General features: G+C 33.4%; 1 protein-coding gene across 3 annotated transcripts; it reads right to left on the bottom strand.

Moving 5' to 3' along the window:
• Window positions 1-35: 35 nt before the first annotated feature.
• On the bottom strand, window positions 36-14,519 carry c7b (complement C7b). 3 transcript variants are annotated; one of them, XR_015519671.1, is made up of 18 exons: window positions 14,255-14,503; window positions 12,504-12,556; window positions 12,341-12,416; window positions 10,672-10,813; window positions 10,313-10,448; window positions 10,090-10,228; window positions 8,715-8,849; window positions 8,389-8,632; window positions 6,123-6,236; window positions 5,857-6,023; window positions 5,319-5,775; window positions 3,896-4,963; window positions 3,283-3,370; window positions 3,040-3,172; window positions 2,137-2,325; window positions 935-1,028; window positions 669-850; window positions 36-314 (listed from the first exon to the last, which is right to left on the bottom strand). XR_015519671.1 is itself a non-coding variant. In NM_001386266.2 (18 exons), the coding sequence occupies exons 1-18, from the start codon at window positions 14,291-14,293 to the stop codon at window positions 145-147; spliced, it is 2,502 nt and encodes an 833-aa protein (NP_001373195.2). In that variant the 5' UTR covers window positions 14,294-14,519; the 3' UTR covers window positions 36-144. The 3 variants fall into 3 exon arrangements, 2 of the variants coding, with proteins under 2 accessions (NP_001373195.2, XP_087156336.1); NM_001386266.2 differs by having other exon boundaries at window positions 3,896-4,067; window positions 5,547-5,775; window positions 14,255-14,519; XM_087300210.1 differs by having other exon boundaries at window positions 3,896-4,067; window positions 5,547-5,775; window positions 8,715-9,610; window positions 9,706-10,228; window positions 14,255-14,281.
• Window positions 14,520-16,093: the final 1,574 nt, after the last annotated feature.

The following is a 16,093-nucleotide window of genomic DNA, read 5'->3' as shown; positions in this document are numbered from 1 at the left end:
ATTGCCCACAATCCAGGAACACTTTAAGTAACAAATTTGCACTTATTTACAAAATTTATTTGCAAAGTGAATACATGTCTTTTTTATATTACAGTAAAAAGAAACATCATAGAGCTGCACCAAACAATATATTTAAAAAATACTTTATGACTGACAGGCTCCAATTTTGAGCACGTTCATTTCTTTCCCTCTGCATCTCCAAGCTCCCGCCTCACATTCTGACATCATCTCAGGAGCTCCGCCCATCAGAGAGACACACACGTGGGCGGAATCATCAGGGCAGTCCTCAGGATCCTTACAGTCACATTTCGAACCTAAGAACACATTTAAATACAGTTTTACATATACTCTAAACTCTAAAGTGACCAAATGTTCTACTTCATTATGTATGAAAATAACAAAAGATGGAACTGTGGAAAATATGGTCACAATATTATAAATATTCTTTTTGTATCAGATTTTTTATTCACTTATTAGTCTGTCAAAATTAAAGCCTCTGGATATTTTTCTTGATAGACATTTTTTTAAGGAAATGATTAATTATCATACAATCAGAGTATCCAACACATTATGTGCGTGAATAGTGTTTTGAAAGAATTATAATAATTGCACACAAAGTGCACTGTGTCAATGACCAGTATGAGAAAGTTACTGTTTTTTTGTGTTACCATCGCATGTCTCCCACTGATGGCAGTCCTGACAGGATGTGAATTTGGTTTCTGGCCAACTGCATGCACTATCCTGCAGCAAAGTAAAGGTTTGCCCAAGACACTGCAGAGCCCCAAGCTGGCAGACACTCATTCGGTTGACCCGGCCCGGACGCACAGTGGCACAAACGTGGAGAGACGTCCTGGTCAAAGATGTGACATTAACACGTGCTGCTTTTGTATGATTTTTTTTGTCATATATTCAATACCATAATTAAGGCACTTACTTGCATTCAAAAGGCATTTTGCAAACACACTGACCCGTCCCTGGTTTTTCCCATGGTTTGCAGAGGAGGCTTGGTTGGGTGGGCACTGCTTCAACTAATCAAAAATATTATATTAGCCATAATTAAAGCCATATTTAGAGCCATCCATTAATTTGATAAATATGAGCAAAGAACGCTGTGGAAAAATAATTATCTGGATCTTTTGATCAATCTATTTTTTTTTTTTTTAAATGGAAGAAGTTGACAGATGTTTGTGGTGAGACTTTTTAATCCATAGGTCTTAAACTCAGTTCCTATTGGGCTGCAGTCATCAAACTTATCAAACACAATTGATCCAACTAATCAAGGTGTTTAAGACATATCGAGTAGAATTGAGTTTGAGACTTATGCACCAATCCCATGACCCTTCTAACCTCTGCCGTTCTCCAGCTGTGGTTTTAAGAGATTTATTTGGCCACTTAAACTTTCATCCTAACTGTCTTGTGAAAAATTCAGCACATGTCCTCTTCCAGGTTTGAACCCTTAAACTCTGTTTCTTTACCTACATTCAGGTCAACTCTGTTACATTACAAAAAGACATCGGTTATAAAAATCTTTAAAGTACTTATAGAAAGAAACTTATTATTCTTTCATTAATTTGTAAAAAAAAAATATATAGGCTAATTATTTGTAAACTCAGTTACTGTGATATTTCAGTGAATTTCTCATTTACTTTTTATAAACAATAATATGACAAAACTGCATAGAATAGCTCAAACTGTTTATTTTAGTAACTAGATTAAAAAGTTCTTCAACACAAACTTTAGGCTGGCTTGAGAAAGCTTAGACTGAAGGTTTAAAGTAGTTCTTAAGTTTTAAATGGCTTAAAATTTTAAGTAGTTTTAATTAGTTCTAAGTTTTACACAGCTTGAGGTTTAAAAGTAGTATTAAAAAAAGTAAAAAAAATTGTTTTCATCAACAACAATTACTAACAAAATCAAATGCTCTCTATCACGCATTTTACATTGTCACTTCAATAAAATATTTAAATGGCTAGATTATACAAATACTAGATTGCTGGATTATAATATACATATGTAACAGTGCAAATGACCAAAAGGTTAAATAATATAAACTTTTTCACAGCCTTTTTTGATCTTATTTATGAAGGGTACCGATATGTTGGGCACTGTATGTGTTTGCTTTTTTTAATAGGAGCCTACCTGGGTTGCAACGGACACTCTTAGGATCTGGATACCAGCTGAGTCCAAGCCGGCACCTGATTTCTCCTTCACCATCTTTCTGCATTCCGCTTGGACATGAGAGGGTCACACTGTCACCAATACGATAGGATTGTTTTAAGGGCACAACAATCACATTTCTGAGAACAGCTGGAGCATCACACTCTGATTCTGGTAAATATACAAACACAAGAAAATACTTCACAACAATTGCCAAATGTAATGATCTAAAAACACAGAACTGCATTAAATGGGTTACATGTAAAGATTTGTATAACCATATCTCTATTAGTCTCAGATATTCTTTATAATTTAACTATGATATCAAAATGATGTCATTTGAACTGCCTAGTTTGTCGACATGATGCTGTTGAATAGCAGAGCTTGATCAGATACTTTATTAACTAAATTTCTTAACATCAACTATACAGCATTGACTGGTACATCTTAGATTTATCAAAAGTATTCATTTTTCAGATACTTGTACCAGTGAAAAGCTACTTAATCATTAAATTAGTATTTATACTCTTATGCCAATTAAACAGATTATAGTTATCACATGCTAGTATTTATTAGATAATAGTTCTTTTATCATTTTAGTACTAATACATTTATCATTTTATATACTATATACTAATGGACAAAAATACTTATCTGAACTATTAGAACTGAAGATATTTAACATTTCATCGGTAAGACTATTAACCAAAATATACTGTGGTCATTCTGATTAACCAAATGTTGCTAAAAATGAGACTTAATGAACAGCATGTATAACCCTGATTTAATAATTATTCTCCTGGCAAATACCTTAACACTTTTTGATTTGGCAACTACCCAGAAAATATTGTCACCATAAATAATACATTTAACATTTTCAATTACTTTTGCACTCCATTGGTGATATCCTCCATGTCAGGCTTTCTGTACATTCAGCGAATGGATTGCCAATGCGATCGTATCCGTCTGTGCAGGTGTATTCAATCTTCTTGCCAACTGTATAGATGTCTTTTGGGTCCTGCATACATGATGGAATGCATGCTTGATGTGAGTTTTGTGTATTGAAAGTTTCATTACTGTGTGTATTCCCACACCCTTTCCATTTGCCTTGAATAGGGAGATACTTACCAAAACAAACCCATTAGCCAAAGGAGGGGGAGTTTTACATGTCTTCACTGGTGTCAGTGTGGGATCAAAGCAATGGGGCTCCAAGATTCTAAAGTATGGAGAAGAAAAAAGGCCATGATTGTACACCAAAATATAGAGTTAAAGTCAAAATTATTAGTCCTCCTGTGATTTTTTTTTCTTTTCTTTTTAAATATTTTTCACAGTATTTACTATATTTTTTTCTCCTGGCGAAAGTCTGGTTTGTTTTATTTAGGCTAGAATAAAAGCAGTTTTTATAAAAAAGAAAAAAAAGAAAAAATATATTATTTAAGCAGTATTTTTTCCAATAGTCTACAGAACAAACCATTGTTATATAATGACTTGCTTAATTACCCTGACTTGCCTAGTTAACCTATATAATCTAGCTAAGCCTTTAAACTGCACTTTAAGCTGAATACAAATTTCTTGAAAAAATATCTAGTAAAATATGATGTGTATGGGCTAATAACTCGACTCTCTCTCTCTCTCTCTCTCTCTCTCTCTATATATATATATATATATATATATATATATATATATATATATATATATATATATATATATATATATTAAATGCACAAACTGTCATCCTCACTTGAGGTGTTCAAAATCCGGCTCCTCGCAGCTTCTGCGCTCTATGGTTTCTCCTATGCAATTTTTGCCTCCATTTCTTGGCGTAGGATTGTTGCATGAACGAGTCCTTGACTTTTGACCATGAGAGCAGCTGCTCCAGGCAGACCAGCAGCTCCAGCCTCCTTCAATCACTCCTGTAAAGCATGACATATTTCAGACACAATGAACAGGCAGGATATGTTCAACAAATGAACAGCATTCTTTAATTCTGAATCCGTTTTTCTAATTCCTGAACAAACAACTCTTATGAACCAGATCTTTATAGGGAATCAAAAACAAGAAGCGCAACCAGTGATTTTATTTCCTGAACGAGTCTAATATAAGAAAAATTTAGATAATATATATTTGACCAATTAAAAAGCTCCTATAACCTCTTATAAGCAATTAATGACTAGTTTGAATCACTTCAGCCGTTCCTGAATCAATATCTGACTCACCTAAAATGCAAGTTTCCTATAATAAGTGACCCATTTTGTCTTGTAGGGGCGAGATACTTTAAATACCAGAGTGCAAAAGTGATGATGTGAGGAACTGTATCTCAGTAAATATTAATAATAATAATAATTCCTTACATTTATATGGTGCTTTTCTGGACACTCAAACGCTTTTTACACATTGGGGGGAATCTCCTCATCCACCACCAGTGTGCAGCATCCACCTGGATGACATGACGGCAGCCATATTGTGCCAGACCACACATCACACACCAGCTGATTGGTGGACAGGAGGCCGAGTGATGAAGACAATTGTGATATGGGAATGGTTAGGAGGCCATGGTGGACAGAGGCCAGGGAGTAAATTTGGCCAGGAAGCCAGTGTTAAACTACTCTAGTTCGAAGGACTTCCTGGGATTTTTAACGACCACAGAGAGTCAGGACCTCGGTTTAACATCTCACCCTAAAAGACTGACAAATCTTCTAATGAGAAGAATGGGCACATTAGCTAAATAATAACTTTAATACTAACAGATGGATAACCTAAAGGATAATTTTAACACTAACCGGGAATTTGTTTTGATGAAGTTTTTAAACTAATTTCGAGAGGAGCACGTGATATAATTGACAGCAGCTGGCCACCTATCTACACTCATTAGTTAGCCAATCAGATCTATCCTAACCCACTATAAGTAGCCTAGCTAGACATTACTCCCTTATCTTCGTTTTCCGAAGAAACCCCCCATCCACCCCTTTCTCCTCCTTTTCTCCTTTACAAAAAGGGGAGCTCTCGAGAACCACCTGATCTCGTACTCCCCTCACATGCTCTATGGACCTGGCGGGAGCCCTGGGCTCAACTATCTCCGAGCTCAGGGTTCTCTCCCGGGACAGCATGCCAAACCTGCTTACAGCTGTCAAGCAATATCTAAGTGTGAACTCTTGAATTGAAACATATGACCACCATTAGCTGAAGTGCAAAAGTGATGTCATTAAAAATCACTGACCCAAAATGACAGAAGTGAGAAACTATTTCACTAAATCTTCTAATGACAATTGTGTATGTGTTTTGGAGCACAGTAGCTATTGGATAATATTAATACTAACAGACTGATACCAACACACACACAAAAAACTTTCATTTTATTTTCATGCAAACTTCAAAAGTTAATTAAGTCCTACCTGGTTGCTCTCCAAGGACATGGCCATTCTGGCAGGCATTACCGCTGGTTCCTGGCCTACACACACATGTACAAACCCCTTCACTGAGCACAGCCATGCCATTGTTCTGACAGGGTCTGCAGTGACAGGGGCTCTGCTCCTCCAGATAGGCCTCCAGTGCCCTCTTCAGGTGGACTTTCTTTAGTCCTGCACATGCCACCTCCTTGACCAATTCATGCAGCGGCCTCAACTAAGAAATAGACACATCATAGTGTAAATATTTACTCTATACTTTTAAGTACATATTTCTAATGTCTTAGGCCTGACATACCTTCTGTTTTATAACTTTAGGGAACTCCTTTACTGACCCAGCCCACTTTGTGTACATTTGTTTGTTATTGTCAGGGTTTTCCAAGTCCAGGAGACTAAGGCCAGCAATATAAGCGCTATTTCCTCCTATAATGTCTGTTTTTATTGGCATCTTATGGTTTCTGTTCTCTGTAACACATTTTAAAGTGTTCCACATTCAAATCTAAATTTAAACACACCTTTAGTGATAATAATTTGTCAGAGCATCAGTAATAATGTGCTACTAACCACTGAAATTCTCAATGGTCTTCATCAGTTTCACACACTTGGTTGTTTTCTTCTTATAGAAGAGACGCCGCTTCACACGGGTAATACACTGGTGGAAATCAGTCTCTGTTCTACCTGCATTAAAAAGGACATTAAGTTAAGCAGAATGAATCTTACACAAATGCCCCACAATACAAGGGTTAGCGCTTACACTGAAAGCACATTGACTTCATATAGAAAAATATAAAGTATCACTTAATCAGGAGTTCCCAATTTTTTCAGCCCACAACCTCCAAAACTGCAATGCCAGTGACTTGTGATCCCCAGTATTCTCTAAGGTGGTTATAAATATATAAACCTTGCACACAATGGGGCACACATACCAATAGGCCCAAGTCTAGTCATTGTTTAATTTTGGAAATCGCCAGTTAGAGATGATCCTCCATGTTCAGTCATAAAGGGGTCAGAAAGTTTAACCTAGTGCTGTAAAATCAATGTGCTGTGTCTTTAATATAACGTAATCACCCAAGGGGTTGCAAAAAAATCAAAAGGCTGATGGCTTTTTACTTGCATGTTTTTTTTAACGAAACTATTAACTACTATTTTTCTTCAGTAGGTTATGCATAAAATATGGCAATTCTAATAGTTTGTAAATGAATTAGATTTTTGGAAATCACCAAGCGACCTGACCCTGCACTTTGGAAAGCACCGACTTAGCTGACACAAGGGTCAATATTAAGATATTTGTGTCTGAATCAAAATATGTTCATAAAAATAATTTTATATTCAAAAAAGTACATAAAATGTAAGAAATGCTTATGCTTTAAATCATTTGTTTAAAATAAAATGTCAAAAAATATTAAATGTTATGATATAATGCTATCAGCATGATATAGTGAAGATAAATTTATGTGGCCAATCATTAAAACATATCCCATAATAAGTGATCATACGAAATGTTAATTTTAAATTATATAAAAAAATTATGTGTTGATAACTAAGTAAAGCCTAGTGATTTGAAAGATGGTGGCAAAATATAAAGATTTAAAATTACATATATTTAGTCATTTAGAGCTGCATTGTAATCCAAATGGAGTCTATTTATAGAGTAACTCATCAATTTAATATTGTTCTAATAAGCCTATATTTCTTTCTTTTTGTTTTTTGTTTTGTTTTTGTATATTAACCCATTTTCATCTTTAACCCAGTAGATGTTTCAGAAAAGGTCTGAGTGTTCATAATTCAGAAGCCCAAATTCTAATCAAATATGAAACAGAAAAGGATTAAATAAGGATTTTGGAATAAAACCTAATACATTCAAGAGATTGATTGGACTGATAAAGATAAATGTTCATAAATAAGTAAGTCCCCTCAAGTTCCTAATTCTAGCACATATTAAGCACCAGTGTTGGGGAAAGTTACTTTTGAAAGTAATGCATTACAATATTGAGTTACTCCCCCAAAAAGTAACTAGTTGCATTACTTAATTACTTAATTTTTTCTAAGTAATGCGTCACGTTACTTTTGAGTTACTTTAGCTTTACGTTTTATTACCTGGCTGAGGCTTGATCTCTTTCAGTACTTTTCTTTTAAATACAGGAGCTCTGCAATAAACAACACACTGTATAGCCTACACCTAAATTTACCTTAAAAAAGAACAAAACAAAAAAAAATTATCGTTATCAGAGAACTTCTTGACCTCAGAGCTATACATGCCATATATACAGATTAATGACAGTTTAAAGCAATGTGCTTTTCTACTATTTGTCTTAGGTAAAATCACTGTCTTATTGAGACAAAGCCCTTTTCCTTTTCTTAGATGCGTTCAAAATAATGAACACATTCTCTCATTGACTGCGTGATTCATCATGACTTCTTTTATTTTAATTCAGCAATTTTTTTTATAATTATTTTTCAGGGTTTTCACCTTTAATGGATAGGACAGTAGAGAGTATTGACAAGAAAGCATGGGGAGCAGAGAGAGAGGAAAGATCGGCACAGGACCGCGAGGTGAAAATTGAACTCTGGTCGCCATGAGCACTGGAGTGCACGTGTTGACACACCAACTACTACGTCAATTAAAAGAAAAACAATAACTTAAACTAAAAAAGTAACTTGCATTAAATAAAAAAGTAACTTAAATATTTATCATTTTTAAAGTAATGCATTACTTCACTCGTTACTAAGAAAAGTAATATTGCGTAAATCACACTACTTGTAATGCAGTTTATATACCCTATTATTTCACAATTAATATTACCAGAGAAAAGAGAAAATTAACACATACTCATTTCCATCATATAATTTGCGTCCAGCTCCAGCAGTGCCCTATACTGGCCCCCCAGAGATCCTTCCTCCATATAGTGAGTACCATATCGCTGTATGAATAGTCGATAGGCTGATGGCTCATATGTGATGGGCAGAGCTGATAGATCCTTCCAAAAATCTTCAGACAGAGGCAAGTATTCCGGAGCGTTGTTCTGGAACTGAGCCACTTCTACCTCATTTCTTATTATCAGCAGGTGATAGGTCTTTAAAAACAGAAAAACACTCTTTAAATATATCATTATAACAAGTCTTTTCTACTGTTTAATATATTGAATGCATTGTTACCTTGTCCTGTTTAAGTTGGTTATGAAAGGTTTTATGATCATGGCCTCCCCGAATGATCCTTCTTTGCTTTTCATCCCTCATGTAGGACCAGGAACTGTCATAGTAGTCATCAGTGAAATCGTTTTCAACACTGACCTAAAAGGAAACAAAATGTTTATATAACAAGGAGGAGAAATAACTAAATATTAATAGTACATTAAGTAATTGCAGCATATTTACACTTTTTGCTCCAAATTCTTTTTTTTATACTTTATTTATAAAAGTTTTTATGAAACTTAACACCCACTAGAGAACATCATGTATTTATTTAACACGATTATCTCAGTGTTTTTACTAGATACCAACTAGAACATGCACCAAAACACTAGCAAACAATACTGCAATTATACAGTATTATCATTAAAATAATACATCCCAGCCAGACTAATCGAATCAGAAACAAAACAAAATAAAATGACATGTAAAAGGAAAGAAAAAAAATATTTTAGAAAAATAAATAATTACAGGCATTATTAACATTTACATCTAAGAAGGGGGCCCCAGATTTTATAATACATCTTTTGTTTGCCGAATCTAGAGAATCATAACCATTAGAGAACCATAAAGAACCATTTCAGCTAGCTATTTAAGAGGTGTCGTGGATTTCCACTCCGTCAGAATCGCTCTCTTGTCTAGCATTTTCCTCACAATTTTGAGTGTGTACAGCCCAATTGTGAAATTTACAAGTTTGGACATTAAAATTGTGTGATATAAATTGAAAAATTGTACGAAAAATTTGCAGGATGGAATTCTAAGATAGAAAGTCATTATTATAGATTGATTCAGAATTGCATATTTTTTAAATAGAAATAGATATACAAGTTTTTATCCCACAATTCTGACATTTTTTATGTCTTCTGTTGAACAAAAGAAGATAGTCTGAAGAAAGTTGAAAACTGTAACCACTGACTCTCAGTATTTATTTTTCCTATGGAAGTCACAGGTATTCAGCTTTCTTTAAAATATCTTATTTTGTGTTCAATAGAAGAAAGAAACTCATAAAGATTTACAACTACTAGATGAGTAAATAGTGAGTAAATTATTATTTCTCATAAATGTGACATTTAAAATCTATGGCATTATTCCTCGCAGTTGTGATTTTATTGTTATCAATTCTGACTTTGTTTTTTCTGAGTTTATATCCCACAATTGTAGCTTTTTCCATCAATTTTTGAAATAAAATACAAATAAGAAATGTGAAACATAAGCTAATAATCTGGCAGTTTTGACGTGCTTTAGACTTTTCCTCAGTATTATGGCCTGCATTCGAGGGGAATAAAAGCCCCCAAAAAGGCTTTCTATGATTATAACATACACATATGCTAAAAATGTTCACCTGAAAGCTGTATCTGAGTAGATTTTGAGGAAGTCTGTAGAATTCTCTGTGGTCTCCACTGAAAACCTTCCTGCACTGTCCACCAAAGCTACGGGTGTTGATGACACCTGCTCTCAGCTCACCCGTCAACTCATCAAACCTATTGAAAGCCAAATATAGTCACTATATTGCGTCATATCATCATTTGCAATAACTTACAGTCAGCATAAAATGCATATTCTACCCTCTTCCTGTGAGGTCTGAGTTTGGTGGTGGCTTTTGCTTATCACACACTATAGAGCCAGTACAGCGCTGTTCATCCAAACCATCTTCACAGTCATGATCTCCATTGCACACCAGAGACGGGTTGATGCACTGACCTATGAACAAACAAGCCAATAATCAAAACTGCAGATTTTAGCTCCAAGTTGCTTCAACACACTTGCAAAATGTTTCTAAAAAGCCTAGTAAGAGCTTGATTAGCTGGTTCAGGTGTGTCTGATTGGGGTTGGCACAGGCCCTCCAGGTCCAAGTTTGTACACCCCAGCTCTAAACTGACTTTTGGCTTTCGTCCACAAATAGGCCTAAACTGAAGAGAATTACCAGACGTGCAACGAAATCTGTTTTCGCATCCTGCCTGTAGAGGGCAGCTTTTCTTCGGTAAACAGGCTTGTTTCTGAATGTCCTCGCCTGTACAAGACTTTCCGCCAAACTGAGGGAATGTCTCTACTTGACGCACTCGAACCTGAGAGAAGAAAAAATCAAGGTCAGTCATTCGCTTGTGGTCAGCACGGTAGTTCCTGAAGATAAAAATATTTGTATGTAATTTGTATTTGTAAATGTATTTGTATTTAGGTTTTTCATAAAATGTTTTTTTTTTCTTCAGTCTAATGTAAAGACAACATCCAACATGCACTTATCTATATCTAGTTGTGTCTGTAAAATTCGATTACAGTACACGTTTTAATTTCTTAGTAGTTTCACACCCTCCCCCAAAAGCAAACAACAACAACAACAATAAAGAATATATGAAATATGTAGGAAATATGTAACCAGGGGTGGATTTAGTGATTTAAGGGCCCTAAGCAATTCCAGCCTATGTGGCCCAAAAGTCCTAAAATGCACCTTTTGTACTTTCATTTATTTTGCTGTTTTTTTATATCACTTAGTCTTCTTTTCTACATTTTATCTTAATGCAAAATAATAATAAGATGTAAATCATCTTGTAAAACTTTTAAATGATTTGTTTTCTTAAACTGAAAAAAGAACTCCTTTGCTTTTTAAAACTGATCTGACTGCTGGACTGCTCTATAATTTAGGGTGAAGGACTTGGACAGATGTAATATTTACGTTAAAATTAAATCTTTTATACCCTCTCTGTACAAAATATGATAGAACAGTTTGTTATAGTTTATAGCTATAATTTATACTTTTCCCAGTACTGGGTTGCAGCTGGAAGGGTATCCACTGAGGAATAGTTGGTGGCGGTTCATTCCGCTGTAGCGACCCCTGATAAATAAGGGACCAAGCCGAAGGAAAATTAATGAATAATTTATACTTCTAGGTTTTTATTTTGGGGCCCTCCGATTTCCTGGGGCTCTAAGTGGCTGCTTACTTTGCTTATTGGTTAAATCTGCCGATGCATTATATTTTTTTCCTACTACAGAATTCAAGTATTACAGCAACATATTTCAAAATATCCTATTTTGTTTTCACCACAAAAGGCATAACAGTTTAAAACCACTTTATAGTGAGTTTATTTTTCCTTATGGGTGAACTATACCTTTAATTTCAGCCAATTGAGCCATAAATCTCCACTTTAGTAATACTAACACGCAGCAAACTTGCAAAGTTTTATAGATACTTATTTTCTGAAAGTTTTAACTTAGAGATTTTGTATTAAGAACGTATCTAATTATATACTTTTTCTTTCTACGCAAAGTTTTGACATTTTTTTCTTTTGGCAATTCAAGTACTATCTGAATAATAAGGAAAATAAATCCCCAATTTTCATTCTGTAAAGACAACTGATACTATGTCAAAAGAAACCAATACAAATGAACCTGACATCATCCAGATTTTGGTCTCAAAATGTTTGCAAATTCAAATTAGTGCAAATATTTAAATGATCCTTCATTTGCATATAAATATAATCCAAAAAGTATATTATAACAAATATTGCAATTATTAATGTAATAAATAATGAATAACATTAATAATGTAACAAATGCAGTATGTTAAAAAGGTATAAATTAGGCTCTTTTTTTTGTACCTGTGTTTTGGTACAGCCGTCACACTCTGACCAGTCTCCATACGGTCCCCATCTGCAGTTTAATGGCTGCTCACACCTTTCACAACAACAGCACGCCAAGTTAATAGATGAAAAGTATGCAGCATAACCAATGCATACAATGATGTTTTCAAGCTGAACTCACCAAATGTAAGGCAGAAACGTGAGAAGAAATATTAAAGAGGACTGAGGGCACATCTGAAAAACACCAGTGTTATAGATTGTTTATAATTTTTTAAAGTATTTGTTAATGTTATGTCATTATATTTCAATTTTATATATGTGAAAAAAGGGGGTTTTCAAAGGGGGCTTTTCAATTGTGCTGTCTGGTAATGACTATAAATCATATATATTGACCACGACTTTTAGAAAACCAGAATGAAGAATAAAGAGAGGACATGCAAACTCTACACAGAAACGCCAACTGAGCCGAGGTTCGAACCAGCGACCCAGGGACCTTCTAGCTGTGAGGCAACAGCACTACCTACTGAGCCACTGCATCGCCCCAGTTTAACAATTGTAAACAAATTTCTTTGGACATTACAACTGAAATAATTTAATGACATATTAAAAGGCTATTAAGGATCAGAGTGCAATTTCAAACTAGTAATTTATTGTCATTATAAATATTTATTCTTAGTCATTCTTCAAAACACTGAGATTTAGCTATATTTATCAGCAAGGAGTTGTAATTATGTAAAACATTTAGTGTGCTGACTTATTCATTTTAAATATTTCAATAAGTACATTAATTACACAATGTACTTTTATTTACAGTAATTTACATGAATATGTCAGAATTATTAGCACCCCCCCCCTTTTTATTTTCCCCCAATTTCTGTTTAACTGAGAGATTTCTTCAACACATTTCTAAACATAATAGTTTTAATAACTCATTTCTAATAACTGATTTCTTTTATCTTTGCCATGATTACAGTAGATAATATTTTGCTAGATATTTTTCAAGACACTTCTATACAGCTTAAAGTGACATTTAAAGGCTTAACTAGGATTATTAGGTTAACTAGTAATTAGGCAAGTTATTGTATAATGATGGTTTGTTCTGTAGACTATCGAAAAAAAATAAATAAATAGTTTAAGGGGGCTAATCATTTTGACCTTAAAATGTTTTTTAGAAAATTCTAGCCGAAATAAAACAAGACTTTCTCCAAAAGAAAAAATATTATCAGACATACTGTGAAAGTTTCCTTGTTCTGTTAAACATAATTTGGGAAATATTTAAAAAAGAAAAAAAAATGTAAAGAGTGTTTAATAATTCTGACATTAACATATATATTTATTTGTTTTTACACAGTTGCTTAAAACCTGAATAGATTCTTTTTTCCGCAACGCATTTTCAGACATAATAATTTTAGTAACTAATTTCTAATATTTAAATTAATTTATCTTTGCTATGATGATAGCACATAATATTTTACTTGTTATTTTCCAAGATGAAAGTCCAATTTAAAGGCGTAATGAGTCAAGTCATTAAACAAGTGGTTTGTTCTGTAGCCAATCTTAAAAATCGTAAGCGGCTAATGATATTGACCTTTATAATTATAATTTTTATTACAACTAAAATTAACAATACTTTCTACAGAAACAAAATATAATTTATATATACTGTGAAAAATTTCTTTGCTCTGTTAAACGGAAATTGAATTTTATTAGTGTTATGTCACTGACTCACTTTCGGTTTCAATTTCACTTGAGGTCTTAGTTATTTTGACATAAGCTTTAGTCATTTCTGTTCCTTTTAAATAGATTTATTTTGAATTTTTAGGTCAACTTTCAAAATTATATTAAAACTATTAACATTAAAAAACTATCCGGCCATGACTTAAATTCTCTACATCCCAAATATATTACATTTCTGCATAAACAGCTCCTTACCTTAATGTTGTAGATGCTGCAGAGTATACAGGTCAGCATTGATGGTCCTGCTCTTATACTGGGGTTCCTACATTGATTTTGACGTCATTATAGCACAGAAAGGAATTCCCAGCATGACTCAACTGCTGGACATTCAGTGCCACCTCCTTATGCTTACTGTGCCAGTTTCATTTCTGTTGCCGCCCTTTCACAATCTTAAATCCGTCGATTTCAGTAAGTGGTGTGAGTATGATGTTCTTGGGCTGTTATTCTGGGAAATAAATGGGGTTCATTTTGTATTGTAATGAGGAGGGTAAACTAGTTTGTCCTAAATGCATGTGGAACACATAGACCTCTGTTTTTTTTTTTGAGTTGTGCAATGTTTGTTGTTCAAGTCGATGACCAATCACTGACTAACATGGGGTCAAAACATCCACTGAATGCTCTGTTTGTGTGTCATAATACAGCTTTGTTCTGTAATTCAGGACATCAGTGGGATTGCTGTTTACACAATAGTGAGCAGCATCCTATACAGTAGTGAAAGAAATGACTGTGCTTACAAGGCAAATGACTGTATTACAAGTGGTGTTATAGAAGTAAACAAATCTTTATCAAGTATAGTAATTGCACAGCTGCATTATTTAGTGCTGATTAGCTTTTGTTTTTGGACAATTAACAAAAACTGACATTTAGAGATACACAATCTCCAGTAGACATTGAAAATGTTTGGTTTGTCTTTATTTTAAGGTTACTGTGTACAGTGCTTGCATCAAAAACATTAATTAAAATGCTTTATATTTTTATTTGAAATTTGGATAAAATGTTATCTTAAATCCAAACAGACGATTTTAAAGGGAGGCATGGCACCTACACCCCTAAACTCAACCATCATTAGGGAATGAGCAAATCATATTAAATTTTACAAACGAGACTACAAATTCATACAAATTAGCCACTAAATCAAAAACTTATGAATTGTTGTGAGATTGTGTTGAATAAATCCAGTAAATACAGAGAACATTAATATGGGTTTCTTGGATAACACTTTACAGTAAGGTTGTATTATTTTACGTTAATTAATTAATTAACATGAATTAGAAATAGCAAAACATCTTTAGCATTACTTATCCTTTGTTAATGTGAACATGGTTAATGTAAACATTTGTTAGTTAATGCATTAGTTAACATGAACTGATGGTAAACACATATTAGCATTAGATAATCATTGTTATGGTTAACATTCATAGTCTAATATATCTCTTTAGATTATCAGTTTTGTAGTTGCTCCAACTTATTTTTTTCAAATTATCATAATAACATATTTCTAGTTGCCCTAACTTAATTTGTTTAATTCTTTTAGCCTTTTTTATATTCTCATAACATAAACTTTCATGTTAACCTAACTTAATTTTTTTTTATAATTTAGCTTTCTAGAAGATTGTACTGTATAGTGCTGACTGAGCCACTTGTCATTGTTCATATTAACTAATGTATTAATTAGTATTTTTATTTATTTTATTTTTATTTTATTATTTATTTATTTATTATTTTTAGATCATGTTATCTAATCCACTAACAAAAATTAGTGTATGTGTAAACATTAACGTAAGTAAACATTAAAGAAATACATTACAAATTGATTAAGCTACTGTATCATTAAGAAAGATTAAGTAATGCTAAACAGATGTGTTGTTTATTGTTAATTCGTGTTAATTAACCCATTAATGAATTAATACAACCTTATTGTAGTCTAAACATTTCTTGCCATGTAAGTGAGATATGGTTTATTCATTAATTATATATAATCGTGCTTATGTAAACAGATTGCAAAAATTAAATACTTATAAGTTATATTATATT

This window comes from Danio rerio, chromosome 21 (genome assembly GCF_052040795.2).
Source record: "Danio rerio strain M-AB ecotype USA chromosome 21, GRCz13ab, whole genome shotgun sequence".
NCBI lineage: Eukaryota > Metazoa > Chordata > Actinopteri > Cypriniformes > Danionidae > Danio > Danio rerio.
The sequence above is the reverse complement of the archived record's forward strand: the minus strand, read 5'-3'. Positions and strand labels throughout refer to the sequence as shown.

What these genes read in the sequence shown, in the direction of transcription:
- c7b (NM_001386266.2), bottom strand. Translation starts at nt 14,293, where the DNA reads ATGCTGACCTGTATACTCTGCAGCATCTACAACATTAAG. An exon ending in GCAGCATCTACAACATTAAG is followed by an intron (nt 12,557 to 14,254) that starts GTAAGGAGCTGT and finishes GGTGTTTTTCAG; the next exon opens with ATGTGCCCTCAGTCCTCTTT. An exon ending in GACCATTGAGAATTTCAGTG is followed by an intron (nt 6,024 to 6,122) that starts GTTAGTAGCACA and finishes AATGTGTTACAG; the next exon opens with AGAACAGAAACCATAAGATG.